The 14,743-nt window shown below is 39.0% G+C and overlaps 2 protein-coding genes across 2 annotated transcripts in view; one reads left to right on the top strand and one right to left on the bottom strand.

Moving 5' to 3' along the window:
- IKKbeta (I-kappaB kinase beta) overlaps window positions 1-14,743 on the top strand; it is a 526,241-nt gene that overhangs the window by 310,860 nt on the left and 200,638 nt on the right. The window lies entirely within an intron of this gene.
- LOC135700907 (CD63 antigen-like) overlaps window positions 1-14,743 on the bottom strand; it is a 152,082-nt gene that overhangs the window by 2,383 nt on the left and 134,956 nt on the right. The window contains exon 5 of the mRNA XM_065221575.1: window positions 26-412. Coding sequence (XP_065077647.1) covers window positions 26-412 — 387 coding nt within the window. The remainder of the gene's footprint in view (window positions 1-25; window positions 413-14,743) is intronic.

A 14,743-nucleotide genomic window follows, 5' to 3' on the forward strand; every position in this document is an offset into this window, starting at 1 on the left:
GGTTCCCAATGTAAAATATCCCTACCTGAACGGCAGCCAATCCGATACCGATTCCGGCCAGGATCAGCGACTTGGAACCGAGGAAAGCGGACAGCTTCGGGAAGCAGCCCTCGGGGTCGGCGTGCTTTCGGGTGCACTTGCTCACTCCAATTGGCAGCTCGTGGCAGCACGATCTAGGGACGGTGTCATTCTTGAAAATCGGCTGCCAATCCTCCGGCCCATTCACACCGCAGCACTTCATCTCCGATTGGACCAGATTCCATGCTTCCTGGGCAGCCAAATTGTTCGAGTAGTTGTCCAGCGTTTCGTTGAATCCCTTCTCCAGGATGCCGCTCAGTTCTTCGTGCTTGTAGTACCCGGCAACGCCGATACCGATCTCGGCCAAGAAGACCAGACCCAGGAACACCGAGAACTGTGGAAAAGGAAATTTTCGAAAATTTGGTTAGAGAGTTGGTGGCATCAGAATTTACGATTTCAGATTCCAGACATTTTGTAACTAGAGTGTATCACCCAACCGGAGAATGAAAGAATCTCTTACAACTTTCTTTAAATTAAAAACAGATTCTGCAATAAATCACCCCGGTACGGTGATTTATTACAGAATATTTTTTATACTAAGTACTGTAATGTCGCTGGAAGACTTTTCAATGAATTTCTATACAGTTAATATTATCTGATTGAATGTACTAAGATGTTTTCACTAATGTATTAAACCAAACAATCAATTCCTTTTGTATGAATCTTCATAAATTTTCTTTCCGTCTTCACAACGCACGCGCATCTCATCACAGCAAAACAGCCAGAAGTTTTCTAGAGCTGTCCCAGAAGGCATCTTGTTGTTAACGCACAATGGCTCTGTCGTTGAAGCGTAAGGTTAATCAATTAACCATCATAGCTGACTCATAAGATCACTGATGATAACGAACAACGAACGTAACGTGGTTAGATTACCTTTTCGTGGTACATAACGGGATGTAAGATCTACCACCGATTCCTAACCCTGACTACTTCAAACTTGTGGAACAGGATTTTTCAGTAATCAAAGGAACACATCTTAGTCCTTGTTGATAGTGACAAGACTCGGCTTTGCCCACCGAGGATGATCTTGAAACAATGAAAAAATGAGTTAGTTTGTCTTCATCTATGTGATTCCTAATCTTCCATTCGTTGTTCCCTAGTTTGAAGTGGTTAAGACTAGGGTTCTGATGCATGGTCATTATCAGTGTCATTCCTTAATTTTGTTGCTTTAGAGGGTGTTTAAACATTTCGAAGGGTATAAATAGCGGGACCTTTCAATTAGAGTCGGATCCTTGCGATAAATGCAAGAATGGCAACTGTAAAAAAATCGAATACTTCATCATTTCTCAATAGTATTTCACGGCATTCTGAAGTAATTTTTAAGGAAATTCTAAGGAGAGTTTCAAGAGAATTTCATGCAAATTCCAAGAGATTCTCAGAAGGGCATTTTTGGAAGAATTTCAAGGAAATTCTCATGAAATTCTGAGGTAATCCATGGAAAATATGGGAGAACAATTTTTATAAATTCTAAACGACATACCAAAAGATTTCCGAGGAATAATCTAAGCGAATTCTAAAGAAGCTTGCGGATTGAAAATAAAGAAAATTCTTGCGAGATTTATTAAGAGTGCAAAGATAAATGTAGAGTGAATGTCAATAGTTTTCTGGAGGGAATTCCTAAAATGTTCCTCACATAATTCCGAGACTGTTATGGATAAACTTTCTAGTGAAAAACGGACAGAATCATAAAATCATTGAGAGGAATCCTTAAGTAGAAGAAATTTTTGAAGTAATTTTGGAATGATTTTAAGGAAATTCTTGAGAAATTAGCAAAGATATCCTGATATATGTTCCGATGAAAGAATATAAAGATTGGAAGGCGCAAAAATTGGTCGACAAAAAAATCGTTTCTATCAGTCAAAATTCATATCACAAAAATCTTCTTATTTTTCTTTTGGTAGTTCAAAAAATGTTCATTTGGTTTGCCAAATCCGAACTGCCGTGTCTTCCGCTCAACCCCTTCCATTAAATGTTGCACAGTGGTCTCATCGACCTGATTCGCCGCCGAACGCCAGTTAGATTTAAACTGCTGCTCGTTTTCCATGGATTTATTAGTTTTTTTGAGATTCCGTTTGACCAAGGCCCAATACCGTTCGATAGGGCGAAGTTCTGGGCTGTTGGGAGGGCTGTGCTCTTTGGGTACCACAACCACGTTGTTCGCATCGTACCACTCGATTGCCTTTTTCCCATAGTGGCAGCTCGCCAAGTCCGGCCAGAACAGCACAGGTCTGCTATGTTGCTTTAGGAATGGTATAGCAGCCGCTTTTCCAGGCACTCCTGGACCAAGATCTCTTGATTGATGGTTCCCGTAGTAATGAAAATGCCGCTTTTTAGACCACACGTGCATATGGCCTGCCAGACGAGATATTTTTGTGGGAACTTCCCTTTTCCTGTGCGGTATAAAACTCCTGTCCTGGAAGCTGCTTGGATTCCGCCTTCACATAAGTTTCGTCGTCCATGACGACACAGTCGACTTTTGTGAGCAGATTCATATACAGCTTTCGGGACCGCTGCTTTGCCGACGTGTTTTGTTTGTAATCTCGGTTCGCCACCTTCACCTTCTTAAACGTCGACAACGCGGCTCGTTTCTTGGCCCGCTGCACAGTAAATAGTATGGGAGACATCTGAGCTTGCCAGCGACGTCCCGGGTGGAGAGGTTAGGATTCTGCTTATAAAGGGTTATACGGTCAAAATTTGGTCAATATCAACTTGACGTATTTCTTTCAATTTTGCATTTAAAAAACCTGAACACCCCTCATTTTGAAGGTGTGTGTGTGTAGAATGTTGCTCCTATTTTGATTTTGGAATTCACTCTTCAGTTGTCAAAATGCCGTCCAAGCAAGAAAAGCAGCGTATCAAAATTTTGCTCGCGCATCGCGAAAATCCGAGCTACTCACTCGCACGCAAAGTTGGCAAAATCACTAAAAGTTGCCAAATCAACCGTTACAAATGTAATTAAAGTGTTTGGGGAACGTTTGTCGACAGCCAGGAAGTCTGGATCGGGGGGAAATCGAAAACCGGAAGCCGCTGAGACGACAAAGAGAGTTGCCGGTAGTTTCAAGCGAAACCCTAACCTCTCTCTCCGAGATGCCGCAAATAAGCTGGGTGTATCGTCTACAACCGTGCATCGAGCCAAAAAACGAGCCGGACTATCGACTTACAAGAAGGTAGTGACTCCAAATCGCGATGATAAACAAAATACGACGGCCAAAGCGCGATCCCGGAGGCTGTACACGACAATTCTGACGAAGTTTGACTGCGTGGTAATGGACGACGAAACCTACGTCAAAGCCGACTACAAGCAGCTTCCGGGACAGGAGTTTTATACGGCAAAAGGAAGGGGAAAGGTAGCAGATGTTTTCAAGCACATGAAACTGTCAAAGTTCGCAAAGAAATATCTGGTTTGGCAAGCCATCTGTACCTGTGGCTTGAAAAGCAGCATTTTCATAGCTTCCGGGACTGTCAACCAAGAAATAAACGTGAAAGAGTGTTTGAATAAACGTCTGCTGCCTTTCCTGAAGAAACACGGTTGTTCCGTACTGTTTTGGCCGGATTTGGCATCTTGCCATTACGGTAAAAAGGCCATGGAGTGGTACGCCGCCAACAACGTGCAGGTGGTTCCCAAGGACAAGAACCCTCCCAACACGCCAGAGCTCCGCCCAATTGAGAAATACTGGGCTATTGTCAAGCGGAACCTAAAGAAGACCAAAAAAACTGCTAAGGGCGAGCAGCAGTTCAAGGCAAACTGGCTTTCTGCGGCGAAGAAGGTGGACAAGGTGGCTGTACAAAATCTGATGGCAGGGGTCAAGCGTAAGGCCCGGCAATTCGGATTTGGAAAAGCGGAAGCCTAACTGAATATTTTTCCTGAATTTTATACTAATTGAACTTGAAAAAGAAATTTAATTTGATTTTTTAAATAAACGATTTCACCGATTTACACGCGTTTTCCCTTGACCAAATTTTGACCGTATCACCCTTTATTTCACGGCCAACTTCTTCGTCGTCGCTGCCACGTCCGGATTACGATTGCCGCCACTTCCAGGCTTTTTGGCGATCGACAGACACTCCCCGAACACTTTTAAAACGTTTGTCACGATCAATTTGGCCACATCCAGCAATTTTGCCGACTTGGCGTCATTTTGAAAACTCGAGAGCAAACGGTGAAAACTCATCATAGCAACCATTGTATATACACTAGGATGGGTCATCATGATCATTTTTTCAGAACAATGTTTTTTTGGTTCCATTTTGGGTCCCAAACAACTGTGCGAAATTTGGGGACGATTGGTTGTAACCCGGCTTTCCGCATTGCATTTGAAATTTGTATGGAAATTAGTATGGGAAAACCTACTTTGTTCCATCTTTATTACTAGGGACCACGCATCTAAATACGTTAAAGTATAGCCCAGGAAGTGCCTAACAACTTTGCTAAAAAATGTATTGTCCTAGAAATTATAGCTGTTCAAAGATCAATGTTTTGAATTAAATGCCAAAAATCCCTTTTTCTGCCAACACTGTCGGTGTACCAATGAAAGTCTGACTCCAAATTCGTAGTTAATTATTTTAACGTTTTGGTATGTTCGGATGAAATATTCAAAAATAATAGATCTTTCTCATATGCGTAGTCGGAGGGGGGATGGGGGGGGTAAAGTTTCAAAGTGAAATAACTTCGGAGTTTCTTATCTTATCGATTTGGTATGCTTAGATGAATTATTCAAAAAATTCCATAGGCATATTAAGAGATGAGGGGGGCTAACTATACCCCGCCCCCGGCACCCATATAAATGGAGGTATGGCTTCAAATTGCAATGACTTCGATGTTTCTGGTCTTGTCAAGTTGGTATGTTCAGATGTATTCAAAAACATGTGCTCCATTTAATAGGCGTAGTTAGATATGGGAGGGCTTACTGTATGCTTTCCGGCCCTCACTTATATCAATGAAAGCAAAGATAAAGACTAAGAAAACTTCGGAGTTTCCAATCTCTTGTGTAGTTCGGATGGGTTATTCAAAAACATTTGCTTAATCTCAGAAGAGCAGTTGTAAAGCGAGTACTTCCATTCTCTTTTGGTGCAATATACAATGTCAGATATATTCACACAAACGTCATTGGATTGTAATGATTATATTTCATTTTAATATATTCTACGATTTCTCAGGGTACTGTTCTATCCCTTGAAGCAAATATTTCTGTTCAATTAGGTCTCGGGTGGATTTCTTGATAAGTCAGAAATTAGCTTCACCCCTCATTCAGCCATATCGTTGACAACCATCAAGAAAGCAACTCGTTGTATCGCATTGAAATAATCTGTATCATTACTCCACTCGTTTGCCATTTTTGCATGAAGCCGGTCGAAAGTTCGAAAAACGAATCAGCACTGTTAAAAGGGACGTTTGGCCCAACTAAAACTTAGCCCACTTATAGTTAGCCCAACAAACGAAATCCGACTGTACCTGTGTCTGAGACGAAACTGGTGAAGACAGTTTTCGTTTTCTCTTGCTTTTGGTTCTTGACGTACGACTACTTCTGTGTTTTCTATATGCGGATGGCCCAAATGGCAGTTTATTATTTCAAATAAAAGCTTTGAATGGACATTCAAAATTTCCCAGCTGCTAATAATTCAAACAACATCTCCTCACTAAGAAATGAACCGACAAGTGGATATTAAATATTTACACTACGACAATTTTCGTTTTAAAAACTGCTTACAGTAAGCCCTTCCCCCCTCCCCCACCCTGCTGTCTAACAACGCTTGCGAGATTGAGCAATATTTTTGAATAATACATCGTGAACATACCAAATCGATAAAATAAGATATTCCGAAGTTATTTCAAACTGAAACTATTGATATGAGTGAGAGGGATGGGGTATATTATTAACCCCCCTCCCCCTCTCCAACTACACATATAAGATAGAGCAATTTTTTTTTTGAGTAATTCAACTCAACATACCAAATCGGTAAGATAAGAAACTCCGATGTTATTTCAGTTTGGAATCTGACTTCCAGGGCAGAAAAAGGGATTTTTGGTGTTTAATTCAAACCATAAATATTTGAATAGCTATAACTTTTTTTAAATACATTTTAGCACCGTACTTCCTTTGGTAAAGTTGTTAATCACGTCCTGGACTACATTCGTAATTTAGTTGCACGGTTCATGCAAAATTGTGGTCTCTAGGGATAAAAATGCAAAAAAGTTGGTTTTCCCATACTAATTTCCATACAAATTTCAAACGCAATGCGGAAAGCCGAGTTACAACCAATTGTCCCAAAATTTGTTTGGGACTCCAAATGGAACCAAAAAAGGGTTGTTTTCGATTGGTGCGGTAAAGTTTGCGTTTTTTCCATATAACGATGACCCACTCTAATATACACTCAACTTCCAAATGCAGCATGCAGCATTTTATGCATTTTTAACAGAAATACATCAATTTGAAGTTGACAATTTTTTTTTTTTTTTTTTCTCTTTATTAAAGACCTTTTAACTGTTGTCATTCGGGTCTTGTGACTTTAGAGTTATAGTACATTATATAGATTCACTTTTGTTTTTCTTCGTTTTTTTTTTTTTTTTTTTTGTTGTTGTTGGTCTACATTGCAAATCTTCACTTTTGATATTTTTGCTGTTCTTGGTGAACCACCGATTTTATACGTTCTGAGCCGCCGCCATGGACCGCGCTGCTTTGTATGCCTCCTTCCGACATTTGTTGATTACAATTTTTGTTAGGTTGAGTGCGATGATAAAGGTCAGCATGCCTATGATGATCCACAGCTTCGCTTCATGCTGGGAGTGCATCTCCGTATGCACCTCCTGGTTTTCAATGACAGTAACCTGTTGGTCACCTATCTGCTTCACTTCTTGGTCCTTGGAGTCGCTGTTGCCCATGATGATGGTTGACTGGAGTTTGATGTATGACTATAGACTCTTTCCGATCGATGGGGATTTTTATAGCTGGCATTTTGGGTGACCGAGCTAATAAATGATGATGGCGCGATACGGTTTTGATGTTTCGACGATTTACTAAATTTGCTTAGCTAGCCCAGCTTGCTGGAAGAACAGTGTTATTTTTTCCATACTCTCCCTGTCGTCCGCCAGTGCTTCCCTTAAGCTTGTTGAAATTCCAATTGAAGTTCTTATGTGATCGAGACCTGGGCAGTTTGCTATTATGTGTTTGACAGACAAATTGGAGTTGCAGAATTGGCATTTGGGTGGATTTTCCTTGTCTAGTATGTACTTGTGGGTGAGAAGAGTATGACCGATTCTAAGTCTGGTCATCATTACATCTTGTTTACGGTTGCCTGTCATGGACTGTTTGTAAGGAGTAATGACGTTTTTTATTTCACGTAGAGCGTTTCCGGTGGTATTAGTCCATTCTTCTTGCCATTTATTTAGGAATTTTTGTTTAATGAATGCCTTGGCGTCTTGTATGTCTATTGCATTTATTATTTCCGTAGTATTGAGGGATTTTTTGGCTTCCGTATCTGCCTTTTCATTTCCAATTATTCCAATATGGCTAGGGACCCAGCCAAAAGTTATACATGAATGATTGTGTGCTGCCTTATTATAGAGGTCGATGATTTCGTCTTTCCAGACGCTGGAGATTTTTTGTTTTTCCAGTGTTGTTATTGCGCTTAGGGAGTCCGTATAAATGATATATGCTCCGGCTGTTTCCTGTTGGACAATCCATTTCAGTGCTTCAATTATGGCGAGGCTTTCTGCTGTGTATATGCTGCTCAAGTTTCTTATTCTTTTACGTATAGTTAAGCCTGCAGTCACTACGCTGTAGCCTGTTCTGCCATCTTTTTTGGATCCATCGGTATATATTGCACGATGAAATTTGTATAGAGAACTATTCCGGGTTTTGAATGCTTGGACCAGTTCTGGGGGTTTTGCATTCTCTCTGCTTAGGTGCCAGAGGTGCTTATCTATAATAATTGGTTTTCTATTCCAGGGTGCTGTTTTTGGTACCGTTAGGAACTTAATCGTTGGTAGTGTTAGGTCAATACTGTTCATCACATCAGCTGCCCTTATTTCCGGTGTGTTGGGGTCTGGGCTTCGTGATTCATTCCACATTTCTCCGGAACTGTAGCTGCTAGGATCCTCTGTGCGGGTATCGGTTTGAGGTGTGTGGGGAAAGCTTTCTGGAGTTGCTCTCTTTTTGGCAAAATGTGTTACTAATCTTTGGTTGAGTAATGTTTTGAGGTTAGGGATGCCTGTCTCCGATTGAATGCTGATGATGGGACTTGTTCTGAATGCTCCACATATTACTCTTAGGCCTTCGTTATGCACTGTTTCAAGTCGTTGTATACAGGTTTTGTTGATGGATGTTATTGTTGGTGCGGCGTACAGCAACTTTTCCAATACTGTAGCTTTGTATAATTGAGTAAGTGTTTTAGTGTCACCACCCCATTGTCTGGCTGCGATGTATTTTAGAATCTGTACTCTTTGTAAACAGGATGATCTCGTTTCTTCTACATATTCTCTGAATTTTAAATGTTGATCAAAAATTACACCCAGTATTTTGTGGTGTTTTTTATGTTGAATTAATCGTCCATTCAGTATTAGGCCATCAAGGTTCGTTGGTTTTCTGCTTTTAGGGTTTCTGAAAATTATTGTTGCACTTTTTTCCGCCGAAATTTGGAATCCTGTTTTCATCTCCCAGTTGTGTATTTTGTTTAATGTGGTTTGTAATAGATGTTCTGTTACTTTGGCGTTTGTACCAGTTGCAAGAAGGATGACATCATCTGCATAGATTAGTATTTTTACTCCGTCTGGGATGAAGCTGGTTATCGTGTTTATAGCAATTAAGAACAGTGTAACACTCAAGACCGATCCTTGGCATAGTCCAGTTTCCATTTCTACTTCGTCAGAGTATTGTCCATTGATTCTAACTTTGAAATGTTTTGTTTTGAGAATTTCGTGGATATAAGCCAGTAATTTTCCTCCAACCCCTTTTTGGGATAGCTCGTTCAAGACTAATCGTCTCCAGGTTGTATCGTAGGCCTTTTTGATGTCCAAGAAAACTGCTTGAGTAATCATTTTTTTGCTCATAGCCGTTCTAATGAATTCTTCGGTCATAGTTAGATGGTCCGTAGTCGATTTGCCTTTTCGAAAAGCATATTGATGTTCATACAGGTGGTTTTGGGACTCTAAGATATGGACCAGACGATTGTTTATCATCCTTTCAAAGATTTTGCCTAAGCAGCTATTTAGGTATATTGGTCTATAATTATTTGGGTTTGATCTTTCGCCCTTGCCTTTGTAAATGGGTACTACCGTTGCTGTTTTCCAAAGGGTTGGATAGTAAGCTTCGTTCCACATCCTGTTGAAGGTATTTATAAGGATCCGTTTACAGTCTGGTGGAAGGTTTTTGATCATCATGTTATGAATGTTGTCAGGTCCTGGTGATGTTCCTTTGAGGTTTTCCATTGCTGCTTCTAGTTCAGTTTGGTTGAAGGGTTTGTTATACTCATCAGCTGGATTTTCAGGTACGTTTAAAGGTATTTCTTCCATTTTATTTTTATATTCAATGAATTCTTTTTCATACGTTTCGTTACTAGATACAGTTTTGAAGGCCTTGGCTAGAAGGTCAGCAATTCCTTTGTTCTCGTTTGCTACCTGACCATTAAATTTGATTTGTCTGATGGTTGGTTTACTGTATTTGCCCTGTATCTTTCTGAGATTGGTCCAAATTTCTTTTATAGGGGTGCTTGCTGTGAAACTATTTGCAAATTCCTCCCATGATTGTTTTTGGGCTTTGCTGATTAGGTCTCGCGCTTCCTGTCTTCTGGTCTGAAAATTTTGTAATGCGAGTTGTCTTTCTTCTCCGAAAGTATTTTTGTTTTTTAGTTTTCTGAGTGTTTTTCGTCTGGCTTTGACGGCTTTTGAAACTTCAGCATTCCACCACGGGACTCTTTTTTTACCCGGGAATCCTCTTGATTTCGGTATGGATCTGTCAGCTGCTTTAATAATTTGTTTTGTAATTTCTTCAATTTGTTCTTCTACTGTTGTTCTGCTTCTAAAAAAGACTGTATTTGTAAATTGAACCCAGTCAGCTTCGTCTATTTTCCAGTTTTGTGTGCTGCTACTGATTTCTGAGTTTGCTGGTAGGGAGATCACGAGCGGAAAATGATCACTTCCCTGCGTATCTTCGTGTACCTCGAAGTCTATTATTCCTGCTAAGTTGTTAGTACAGCTGATTAAGTCGATACATGATCCTTTCCCTGTTGCGTTATTTATATATGTATATTCTCCGTCATTTAACACTGTTAGTTCCATTTCGTCGAATACTTCTTCTAGAACTTTCCCTTTAGCGTTAATAAATTCGCTTCCCCATAAGTAGTGGTGTGCATTCATGTCTCCTAGCATGATATACGGCTTTTGTACCTTCGATAGGATTCGTACGACTTCATTTTTATCTATAACTGTGTTTGGCGGTAAGTATACGTTTATTACAGTGGCGTTAATGGGATGTTCTACTTTAACAGCAGTTATTTCCATCTGTGTGTCGATTGCTATTTCTTTATAATCTATACCTTCTTTGATGGCAGTTATTATTCCTCCGGCTGCTCTGTTATTGGTTTGCCTTTTTCGGTGTATTACATTGTATCCTCCAATGGTTGCCAGTGCGTCAGTTTTACACATGGTTTCTTGTAAACATATTATTAGTGGTTCGATTTCATTGTTTAGCATTGTTAGCTCCTGTTTACTGGTGCGTAATCCTTGAATATTCCATGTTATGATACTTGTTTTTTTGGGTCTTTGCATTTTGTTTGTTTGTTTTTTTTTTTTTTTTTTGAGGGGTTACCTGCTGTTTACTCTGTGTCTTGTATTAATTTGTTCGCAGTGTTGTTCATCGCTTTGATCCTCTTCTTCCGATATTTGTTGAACTTCCATGTCACTATTTTCCTCTTGTTCAATTTGTTTATCTTCTTTGCCTCGCTTACTTCCTCGTTTCCTAGGTGGGGAGGTCCCGATACTTTCATGTTGCTTGGTTTTTCGACTACTTTTGTAGTCCCCGTAATCGGCGTATAGTTTAAGTTTTTTTTGAAGTTTTTGAATAGTCAAATCTTGGGCTTTATTTTGATCCTCAAGTTCTGCCCTTTTTTCATGCTCAGCTTGATATTGACTTTTGATCTTTTCTAACTCCATTTTGTACTCGTTCATCTGTTTTTCCATTTTTTTGAAGTGATTTTTGTATTGGTCCAACCTTTCCTTCTCTTTTTCATCTCGTTTCTTCAATTCAGCGAGAAACCATTCTTCCCTCTTCTTCAATGTATCTTCAAATTTGGTCTCCAGATTCTTCTTAAGCGCTTCAGAGTAATCATTTTTTTCCGATTTTTCCACTTTTTGTTTTGCTTCTCTGTATGTTAGGTTCTGATCAACCTTGATCTTCATTATGGTACTTTCCCTTTTCCATACTGGACAGCTGTTACTTGTAGGCCGGTGTTGTTGTTGTTGTTGCTCTTTGTCAGCACAATTTATGCATTGGGGAGTGTTGTCACATGAATCCCCATGGAACGATTTACTGCAGTTGTAGCACCTTTTTTCTCCTTTGCACGCTTTGCCGATGTGTCCGAATTGAAAACACTGAAAGCATCGCATTGGCCGAGGGTAAAACGGCCTAGTAGCAATTCGTACGAAGCCTACCTTCACATACTTGGGGGCATTTACACTGTTGAACGTTATGATGAACGAGTTTGTTGCACTTACCACGCCGTTGCGCTTCGTTTTAATCTGTTCTACCTTTGTCACGTTTTGATTTTTTAGCACTTCAAGCATTTCGTCTTCCGTAACTACGTAAGGGTCGCGATTCGTGATAACTTTTCTGCACGAGTTTAGTGTTCTGTGTTCGTAGATCTTAACGTTTATATCACTAGAGATAGTTTTTAGCTTAAGCAGAGCTTGAGCTTGTCTATCGTTCTTCGTCGTGATTAGACATTTACCCTCCTTTGTTCTTCTTATTTGTTCGACATTGTCACCACCGCACCAGGTTTGAATTGTTTTTTCAATGATTATAGGTGAAACCTTTTCAAGAGTTTCGCCTTCATCAACTCTTTCGATCACTAAAAATTTCCCGGAGAATCTTTGCTGACCGAGTGCTGGGAAGTCTTCCCCTGGGAAAAGGGGACCAGGGGCCCCACTGGGGCCGCCTGTATGGGGCATTGCCTTTCTTGCCCTCTATTCACTGTGCAGCAAAACTTGCTTGGTCTGACAAAAAAAAAAAAAAAAAAAAAAAAAAAAAAAAAAAAAAAAAAAAAAAAAAAAAAAAAAAAAAATGCACTTCGTCGGTCCACACACTTCACAAGCAATCAGCACCGATATGCAATTTGATGCTCTATAGAGCTATTTATGCATACGTCCGATCGCGGCGACTTACAAACTCGGTATGGTGTGACAATTTTTTGCGCGTTCCAGACTTTAGTAACATTGTTTTTTTTTCAAGATTCCATACACAGAATTCTTAAGATTCTGAGACTTCGATTACAGGGTGTCTACTCAATCCAAGGAATCAAATTCCCTGAGTTTTCCAGGTTTTTCCAGGTCGGATGAAAAAATTCCAGGTGCATACAAATTATACACATTATTATTTTATCGAACCCCCCTGTTTGCTGGTGTTAACACTGCTTGCACATGTCGAAAGAACTGTCAATTTAGATTTCAAAACAAAACTGTATCAGGAATCAAAAGTAAATACTTCCATCATGAATTACCGGAAAATTGCTCTAGTTTCGGCAGACGTATTTGCTTTTATTATTTTAAATAAAATGAGAAAGAGAAGGTGAACTTTGTGGAGTAGGAAATGGTTGCTCAAGAGGAACACCGGCAGGGATTTGGCTCATCTTGTCCATCAAGAGCTGCGATATGAAGATGAAAATGGATTTCAAAACTTCGCCAGGATGTCGATACCAACTTTAGACAAGCTAGTGGGAAAAGTTCTCACTAGATATACATGATTCCTTGAGTTCTGAAAATTTCTGTTAACAACTCAATTCTGCAAGGTCTTCAAACCTTTTGACGTCCCTGAAGTTTTGTTTCTGTTCTCCGGTAAAATTTCCTTAAAAATCAACAATCTTTCCTGACAATCTGCAAATGTCTCGGTAGTTCTACAGATTTCTTTGAAGTTCTGTGTGTTCTTCAGAAGTTCAGCAAATTTTCCTAAAAACCTACAAAGTTCCTGAATCCCTGAAGATTTAAGATCCTTGAAGATCAACAATTATCTCTGATGTTCACAACATTTCTAATAATCTACAAACTTCTCGAAAGTTCTGTAATTTTCTCTGCAGATTTTCATGATTCAATGAATATCTGCAAATATCTCTGAACATCTATACAATTTTCTAAAGAATTAAAAGATTATCTAGAAATTTTTGAACTTTCCGGAAGTTTTAGGAAGAGTTCTGAAGTTTTTCTAATTTTTCTGAAGCGGTGCAAATATCTCTAAAGATCAGCGAACTTACCTGAAGTTCTGTGAATGTCTTTCAAAATCCAAGAACCGCAGCAAAATTCTGAAAATTTATTTAAACATCTGCTAATTTTTGAGTAGATTTACGACCTATCCTCTGAACTTTTCTAAAGTTCCTAAAATTTATTTCAAATTCTGTACAGTTTTCTGAAGTACTGTATTTCTGCTCTAAAGATCTACGAACTGCCCTGAAGTTCAATAAATTTCACAGTAGATCTCCGAACGTTTCTAAAGTTATTTAAATTTCTTTGTGGATTCTTGATCTAAAGATCGGCGAACTTTCCCGAAGATCTGCGAGTTTTGCTGAAGTTTTGCAAATTTTTCTGACGTTCTACAGACTTCTCTTAAGGTCTACGGACTTCTCTGAATTCTTTAGATTTATCTATTTCTGACTTCCATGGAGTTCTGCAAAATATTGTACTTTTGTACTTCGCTGCGATTTGTTTTTGGAATTGAGGTGCTTTTCTGACATTTAATGAATTTTTCTGAAGATCTCACATTTGTGTGAAACTGTGAAACTTTTCGTCAAATTCCTGCAAATATCTTTAAAGTTCTGTAAAGTTGTCTTAAGCTCCGTAGCTCTATTCCCAAGATCTACAAATAAAAACTTGAGGCTCCATAAATTTCTCAGTAGATCTGCAAACTTCTCTGATGTTTTGTAAATTCTTCTAGGGCTACCCTGAAGATTTGAAAATTTCCTTGAAGATTACCTTAAGTTGTCAAAATTTATCAGAAAATATTTGAGCTTCCTTGAAGTTTTAAATGTCTCTCTCAAGATCTACAAATTTTCCTGAAATCGTGTAAATATTTATTTTTTTAAATCCCTGAAGTTCTGCAATTTTTACTGAAGATCCATTAACATTTCTGAGATTCTTGTGATTTTTTCAGAAGTCCTGTGATTTTTTTCAAAGTTCTGTAGCTTTGTTCTGAAGATCTACGAACTTTTGTGATGTTGAATAATGTTTCGAGGATCTCCAAACTTCTGTGAAACACTTTATATTTCACTGTAGATTCTTGGACTTGTCTGAAGTTATGCGAATTTCCCTGAAGATTTGTAAAATTTCGCTTATAGTTTTACAAATTGATTTGAAATTATTTTTGCTTGCTTGAAGTTTTGAAAATTTCTTTGAACATTTATCTGAAGATCTACGACCTCTCTTGTGATTTTGTTTTTATGAATTTCTGTTAATAACTTTTAATTTGTT

Source organism: Ochlerotatus camptorhynchus, unplaced genomic scaffold (assembly GCF_037179485.1).
Source record: "Ochlerotatus camptorhynchus isolate MF236.1 unplaced genomic scaffold, CSIRO-AGI_Acam_v1.1 ptg000144l, whole genome shotgun sequence".
NCBI lineage: Eukaryota > Metazoa > Arthropoda > Insecta > Diptera > Culicidae > Ochlerotatus > Ochlerotatus camptorhynchus.